The 8,453-nt window shown below is 27.9% G+C and overlaps 1 protein-coding gene across 2 annotated transcripts; it reads right to left on the reverse strand.

Annotated features, from left to right (window-relative positions):
• Nucleotides 1-7,144: 7,144 nt before the first annotated feature.
• Nucleotides 7,145-7,909, reverse strand: LOC106306751. 2 transcript variants are annotated; one of them, XM_013743493.1, is made up of 3 exons: nt 7,731-7,909; nt 7,550-7,663; nt 7,145-7,404 (listed from the first exon to the last, which is right to left on the reverse strand). In XM_013743493.1, the coding sequence occupies exons 1-3, from the start codon at nt 7,886-7,888 to the stop codon at nt 7,401-7,403; spliced, it is 276 nt and encodes a 91-aa protein (XP_013598947.1). In that variant the 5' UTR covers nt 7,889-7,909; the 3' UTR covers nt 7,145-7,400. The 2 variants fall into 2 exon arrangements, with proteins under 2 accessions (XP_013598947.1, XP_013598939.1); XM_013743485.1 differs by lacking the exon at nt 7,145-7,404 and having other exon boundaries at nt 7,406-7,663.
• Between the last annotated feature and the right edge of the window lie 544 nt (nt 7,910-8,453).

Raw genomic sequence — 8,453 nt, forward strand, 5'->3', positions numbered from 1 at the left:
AGGTATTGGAGAAGTTAATGTGATAATTACATATATAATTCTACAAGTATTTGTTATTACTAAATAGGATGTGAACCCCCGCGGTCCGCGGGGGAAATTATGTTAATTTTAAATACAACTTAAAACTATTAATTATATATATTTTGGGTGGTAATCTCAATGGGTGTGAATTATAGGTACTGAGTTACACACGTCATTTTATAAAATCAAATAATTAAAATCTCATTTTTGTTCTACGATAAGATACATGAATAGCAAATATAGTTTTAATATTTAGTTTAATTTAAAAATACTAATTATATAAAAATATTTAGAATGAAAAAATATGATATTTAAAAATGAAAATCTCTTGTTAATTATATCTCTGAAATTGATGATGGGATTAGTATATTTATAGAATACATAATCGTGAAATAAGACGAAATAAATTTTTTCTAATGTGATGTTTTGAAAGGACCCATGTGTTTGTTATAAAATTAGTAACCAAAATAAATATACTTATTTTTCTAGAATTTCATTTCTTTGGTAAGATGTTTTCAGTATAAAATTCATAATTTTGGTTTTATAATTCGTGATTAGTTAATATCATAGAGAGAAATAAACGTAATTAATCTCATGTATTTCAAAACAATGTGTTATTATTGTTTCTTGCCACCCTTTATCTCTTTCTAATTATTGTATATATTCATCTCAAATATTCTGAATTTTATTAACAATCATAAAAATATTTTCATAATGTTTTATAAAAGTAAATAACCTTCAAAGTTTATATAACATGCCAATATAAGGGTGAACATGCAAATTTAATGAGTAATCAGTTATAAAATATGAACATATATAATGATTGAATCGTGTATAAGCATTTTCTATAAAATATTATAACATTGATAAAATTTTAGGTTACTCGTAATCTCTTTATAAACTGAGACATCGAAAATTTCCTCTTATTAAAAGTAAGGTTAATATTTAATAAATGCAAATAAAAATTTCTATTTGTATGTGTTTTACCAAATATATTTTATAATCATTTAGAGTGATGAATCCCTCTCTCTCTTTTCTTCTTTTTCATTGTTTTTATGCTGGATTTTCCCAATGCGCACAACTTTTTATGTAGAGACGAAAGGGTATAATAGTTAAAAATTTTAATTTTGTAATGGTTGATCTGATTGCAGCGGTTGATCAAATGTTGCAATGGTTAACTATCTCACTACAATGGGATATTTAAATAGTTACAAATGTTTGTCTAAACAGTTACAATGATACTTTTAAACAATGAATGTTCATCCGAAAAATTACTAGGATTTGGTTAAATTATTGAAATGATTTAATTAAATTTTCAATAAACACTATATATTAATTTCAAACATATTTATTAAAAATGAACATAAATCAGATCTTGTACATGTAATAGATTTTTTTGAAACTACACTTTAGAAACAATCGATTAAAAGTAAGATTAATACTTTTTAATAATTTTAAAATGTTTTAAAACATTAAATATCTTCAAATAACTGGACATTATAATATGTAATGAAAATATTTTATAAAAATTGAAATATATAGAACTGAAAAGATAAAATAATTATGATGTTTTTTAATTACAAGAAGCTATTACAAAATATAATGTATAAGAAAAATATACAAGCTTTTATAACATAATAAAATAAACTATATTGAAAAATCACATCTTCCCAACTTTTCATGGCACTTTTGGCATCTTAAATTATGACATTTCACAAATAAGCTATCTAGTAAATATTTTTTTAACATCATAATTTTATTGATATCAAATTAATATAACATATTACATAAAACATAAATTATATCAAACATGTTGTTTATAAGAACTTTTAACAAAGACAACAGATTTTTTTTTTAAAAAAAAAATCAAGAATTAGCATGTTATTTTTCATGCATACACATAAATAAAATTCCCGAAAATATTAGCCAAAAGACGCGATTATTTCAGTGGTGGCTTTTCACACTAATTTTTTTTCTTTTTTTGAGAAATTTTGTTTCTAGCAAATTTCAACAAACAGACTTTATGAAAATGTAAACATCATGAGTGCATGTGCATCATGAATTAACAAAATCCATCTTGCTTCTATGAATCTTTTCTATCAATGACTTTGCGTAACTAAAAACTTGTGTTAACCCTCGCAATAAAAAAAATCCATAGATTGTAAACACATATGCAATAATGAATGCTCACTTTTACAATTCTCAATTGGTGACTTTCCACCACACAAAAAGAAACTTATGTGTTTTTCTAAACTAATTCCAGAAACAAACACCCAACCTTTCATAAGTTAACACATGTCAATCTAATTTAAGAATATAAAGAACACGTTCATGCATGCATCTCTTACGTTAACGACTGCGTTCGTTTTGTAACTTAAACCAACAAAACATGTGAATGAATTATGAATACACATTAAAACGGATAACACCAATCTAGGCACCAATTTGTTTGGACTTTGGTAAATTACAATCAATTTACAATCTGAAAATATACAATTTTTTTCTATAATGAAAAGATTCAATAAAAATGTTCAATGGTTCAGTTTGTGGAAAGATACAAACCCTAAGGAACACTTTTTGCTTAAGTGAAACTATGACATCATATTCAAGATCCTAAATGAAATTGTAGCCATTAGAATAGAGATTATGAACAAAATCTACCGCTAGATTCATTTTTTTCTACAAAAATGTTGACATCATTGTTTAGATGAAAACAAGTTTTGAATTGGGATCCAATTAACACACAAAACTATGAAATTCTGGATGAGTTAAAATAACAGACAAAAAATGAATTTTTGAGAATAACGTTATATTTCTGATCGTACGTAACTTCACAAAAACAATAAATTAAAAGAGCAATGGTGATGAGAGGGAGGAAGAGACAATATATAAATTTGTCAACCTATTATGAAAAGGTTCAATGGTAAATCTTTTGAAAAGATGCAACTTTTCTATTATGAAAAGGTTTAATGGTTGAATTTCTGAAAAGAGTTGAATTTCTGAAAAGATGCAACTCTTCGAAAAATGAACATGTGTTTTCCTTAAACAATTTTTTTAAAAGTTTATATTATGAAAGAGTTCTCAAAAGATGCAATTCTTCAAAGAATGAACCTCTGTTTTGTTTAAATTAATTATTTTTAAAAAAGAATATTATGAAAAAGCTCAATGGTTAGACTTATAAAAACGTACAATTTTCTAATTATGAAAAGATTTAATGAAATGGTTCAATGATTCAGTTTGTGAAAAGATACAACCCTTTTACGAATGAACACATCTTTTGTTTAAATAAAATAACATCATACTTGTGATTCTAAATAAGATTAGAACCCTTAGATTAGAGATTATGAGCAATTTCCACCCTTAGATTAATTTTTTCTTTTCCTATAAAAAAATGGCGATGACAGCGAAAACAAAAAATGGGTTTGCTATTATATATAGATTCATCAATTGTTTTTACATCAAATTTATGGAAACTTTACGACTGATTTTCAAACTATCTGAACTTAAAAATTATATTTTTAATGTTTCTAATTATTATTCATACAACAGTATATCCGCGAATTTGCAGGCAACCACCTAGTATGCTTTTATTAACTAAACATTTCAAGAATATTGGCAGTGATTACATGTCTCCCGAATATGCAATGTACGGCCAATTCTCAATGTAATCAGATGTGTACAGTTTTGGAGTCTTAGTTCTTGAGATTATAAGTGGTAAAAAGAACAGCAGTCTGTATCAAATGGATGGTAATGCTGGTAATTTGGTTACATATGTGAAAATAAACCATTATACTTTCATTTATTTATTTTTCTTTATTTAGCAACTAGATAGGGATCCATGCGCAGAGTAAAATAATCGATTATATTATTTATTTTACGTTGTACTAAGAGATTTGTCGTATAGCTTTTTCTATAGATAGACATTCAGATATCCGTCCGGATTCATGTGATATATTCGGATTTCATATTTTTAGAATTAGAAATTTAAATTTGATTCAGATATTTAGAAATTTCAGTTTGAATTTGGTTTGGATTTGGTTTGAATCTTTGCGGATTTGGTTCGTGTAACCATTTTAATTAGGTATTTTTTTTAACAAAAACTCAAATATACTTGAGTCCTCAACATCCAAAAATAAAAATAATATAAAACATAAAAATTAGAATAATGTAAGACTAAATACTTAAATTTACATAAAATATAGTTCAAATTAAATATTAACAATTGATAATTTCACGATTTTGAACTTTTATTGTTATTTTTAGATATAAAATTAAAAATAATTAATATATTTAAGTATATAATTGTGATTTAGATATTTTTGGCATCTAAAATATTACAGTTTGGATAGAATTCGGGTTTGGTTATCTGGATATTAAAATTTTAGATCCATCTCAATAATTAATTAGTTTTAGTTTGTGTTTATTATTACTTTCAAATCAAGTTCGATTTGGTTCTTCGGATTTTGATATTTTAGCAAGACTTTCTTTCTTCTAATAATGTAAATCAAAATAAAATAAATGTAAAATAAATATTATTTTACATACATCATTATTAATTGGACCATACTTTAAAAATATCAAAAACGTTGGGCCTCGGGTCAATATTGTTGGGCATGTTGAAAAATTGACATAGTCTATAACCAATAACATGTACTTTTTATAAAATATTCTTGGTAAATATAATAAAACATGATACAATCGAGTGAAAAAAGGTTAGGATTGCATCAAAAATAATGTGATCTCTTCATTCGGAACCTGAATTTTGTTTTTCAATCGTTTTCGTGAATTTTGTTCCTTTTAAAGCTTTGTTAAATTCTGATTTTTATAGAAATTTGATTTTGTTTCTAATTCTTGGTCTCATATAAAAAACTCTGTAAAGAAAAGCAATATTTGTCTAAACTAAAGATCCGATTTTGTGTGCAGTATTTTTCACCTCAGTTTCCTTAACTCATAACCAATCACAATTATTTGTTGGCTTCTTTTACAGATGCCTCAACAATGGCCAAGTTTGGCAAGGTACGAAACTTTCATTTTTTTAAAACATTATTATTCCAGCATTTTATTTGATGTGAATCTTAATGATTTTCTAATTTATTTCTTTCAATAATGATATTATTCAGTAGTTGCACTGAGAAAAATTCAATTCACTAATACAAAGGTTAAAATATAGGAACTAAAAATAAGCTAATTAAAAAAATTAGTGTGTGAATACATTAAATTGTATTCGTTAGAGTTAAAAAATTAGTTCATGAACACATTTAGTTTTAAATGATTTTAAGACTGCTACGCCAGCCTTCTAATTTACAAATGATTGTAAAGCTGACACGTGTTAGTTAATGTGCGAACATATTTATTACAAATGATTCTTTTTTAATATATAGGGAATGACCAACGTTTTTTATTATTAAAACTAGGGTAAATAAGTTAAGAAAACAATAGAAAAGTATTTTCTATTATATATATTTTTATAAGATTTAGTTTAGTCCCATTTAAAAATTTTACGTTCGATCCGGATCTGCAGTCGGACTGGTAAACCCGCTGACCTTTTAAGTATTGGCTTTGGATTTTCAAAAATATCCGCTAATTAAAAATCCGATAAAATCCGTTAAAAAACCTGAACCCGATAATCTGGCTATCGGTTGAACCACTGGATGAACCAGTGAGTAATTATTATTTAGTTTTTTTTAGGTTTTTAATTATTTTATTAAATATGTTTTGTATTCTAAATGAGAAATTACGTTTTTAACTTTTAAGACTTTTATTTTTCTCGTGAGACTATCGTTTTCCTTACTGCCACATATCTCTTATATACTAAAGCACAAGTCACTCATCCAATCATATTTTGCCATTTGATTTATATTAAAAAAAAAATTAATTAAACAAAAAAACAAAAGGTTAAAGTAAAAATTCTCTAATCAAAAAAAATATTACAATCCATAATTTTTAAAACCGTAAAATTTCAAAACCCAAAATTTTCTCAAGCATTACCACCACGTTTAAAGTGAATCATGTCATTTATATAACTGCCATACTCACGATTCAAACTGTTTATCTTCTATATAATTTTCAACCTATCATTTTGATTCGTTTATATCCTCTCCCTCTCTATCTCTCTCTTTTCATAGTTTCACCTTTTTAATCATCTTTTAGGTTTTGAGTGAGGAAAGAAATCGATACAGGTTTATAATTACTTTTTATCCAGATTGAATTTTCTCTTCTTCACAACTTGATACTCTTTTCGCATAATTCACAAAAATTTCAATTGAGTTTCCTCAACCTTCATTCTTCAAATACTAATAGAAATAAAAGCATTGTCTTTATAAAAATGAACGCATTGTCAACAATGAAGGTAATAAGAAGTATAGAAACTTTTATTTATATATATTATTTTTGAGGTGGATTCTCTTTTCTTTTTCTTTGAGCCAATATAATTTATTCATAGAATATACTTTCATATGTAACTCTTTCAAAGTCTTCGTTCCTGGAAAATGAATATGGCTATCTGTACCATTGATCAGTTGCAGAACTTTGATTTAAAAGTAAAAAGCAAAATGATTTCTTATGTTTAGATGATAATAAATCCAATCATTTGTTGTTTCCTATATGTGTAGTCATCACTATAATTCCAAAAAGTCACGCTTAACATTACCTGAGTTAGTACATGTAACTCAAGTATTGACTATGTATGTAAATTTAGTTGATTTGTTTTCTAACAAAAAGTATATGATTTTGTTTTACAATATGCATCAAAATTAATTAAGGAACCCGCGTAATAGTGCGGGCAAATATCTAGTATTCTATAATTCCTTTAACATTCTTTTAAAAAATTTGATTATTTTCTTCATCATAAATAGTATTTATTTTAGTCTTCTAGATTCCAACTTCTATCATATAAACAGTGTTTTTATTCTTTATTGTGAATCATATGTTTTTATCTTGTTTTCTTGATTTTATATGTTTTTAGTTGTGAATCAAAATCATTGATCTTATTCTATTTTGTAAAAAATATATATATAAATCCATCCCTCTCCCACATACTAAGAAGCGTTTGGCTAAAAAGGTTTTCATACTTATATGATTTCTTATAATATATTTCACCTTAACCTCAAACCAACTTCTTTTGATTTTCGTGAAACACATGTCTCAGCTGAATAAAAGATAATCTAATTAACGGAAACAAAAAGAAGAATTGGGTAAGTTGAATACACATATATGATCACTTCCTAATGAAAACAATGATATGAGAATATGTAATGAAATTGAATTTTAATCAGCCTTCGTAAAGCTGAAAAAATCTATTATCATGTCATTACCTCATTAGCCTTAATAATTGTTTGAGGCTTGACAATCCGCTGCTAAACTGACCGGCTAGTTCAACATCATCTAGAAAATAATTTCACTCATGATTGGAAATTGAAAAGGAAGATGAACCCTAAAATTGGTTGTAAAGCTGAGGAAGAAGATAAGCGTTTGAAAACGTATGAACATCAAATATTACACAACTATCATCAAAAGCTGAAAAGTTAACCTGAGAATCAAGTAAGAGCATGTCGACGCCCATGAATTCTCCACCACGACGGACGTTTTTGGCCTCCCAAAAGCGGAGCAAGGGAACTTCAACGGTGGAGGAGGAACGGCCGGTCTGCAGATCAGAGAAGAAAACCAAAACGTTAGTCATAGCACTTTTCTCTGAAAAGAGGAAAGCATACCTTCTTATAGTTGACTCCACCGCCTTGCACAACAAAGATCTCGCATTGAATCTAGATCGTGGGTGATTGATTAATGGGAGGCTTAAAGATGATTGATCGGTTACTGGTTTCGCGCGACAAAGAAGACGAAAGATCGGCAGCGCAACAGGAGTCACCATCAGCTCTGGAGACGCTAGGAAGCACTCTTGTTAACCCTTATGTAAAACGCGCGTTTCATCACGAACTTGTGGATTTCAGCACACCTTGGGCTTCAGAAATCTAAATGAAACGGCCCAAAAAACAAAAAAACTCGGATGAAACATGAAAACGCTGTGCGTTTTGCAAATGGGACACGTATTGCAACCTCCTTGCCCTATTTTATGAGGTGGCTGTGGGAACCGAAATTCGCACTATCGATTTCCGTTTAAATAAGGAAACTAGGAAAACCCTAATTTCCCAGAGGACCCGAATATCTGCTAATTACCACACGTCAAGCAATCAGAACACGAGAATAACAACGATAAGAATAAAAAATCGAAAAAGAGAACAAAGTAGATCTTATTCCGAATCTGCGTATGAGCGTTTACAACAAGGTATAAGCCTGGGCTCGAGAGCTGTCGGCGAGATTCCTAGTTCTAGCAACCCTAAGACGGCGAGATTCCGTGCTGCAGTTTACGGGCTTTTGGATAAGAAATCGTAGGATGGGCCTCGAGTCGTGTTTTAGATCCCTTTGGGCCGTCTTCC

This window comes from Brassica oleracea, chromosome C1 (genome assembly GCF_000695525.1).
Source record: "Brassica oleracea var. oleracea cultivar TO1000 chromosome C1, BOL, whole genome shotgun sequence".
NCBI lineage: Eukaryota > Viridiplantae > Streptophyta > Magnoliopsida > Brassicales > Brassicaceae > Brassica > Brassica oleracea.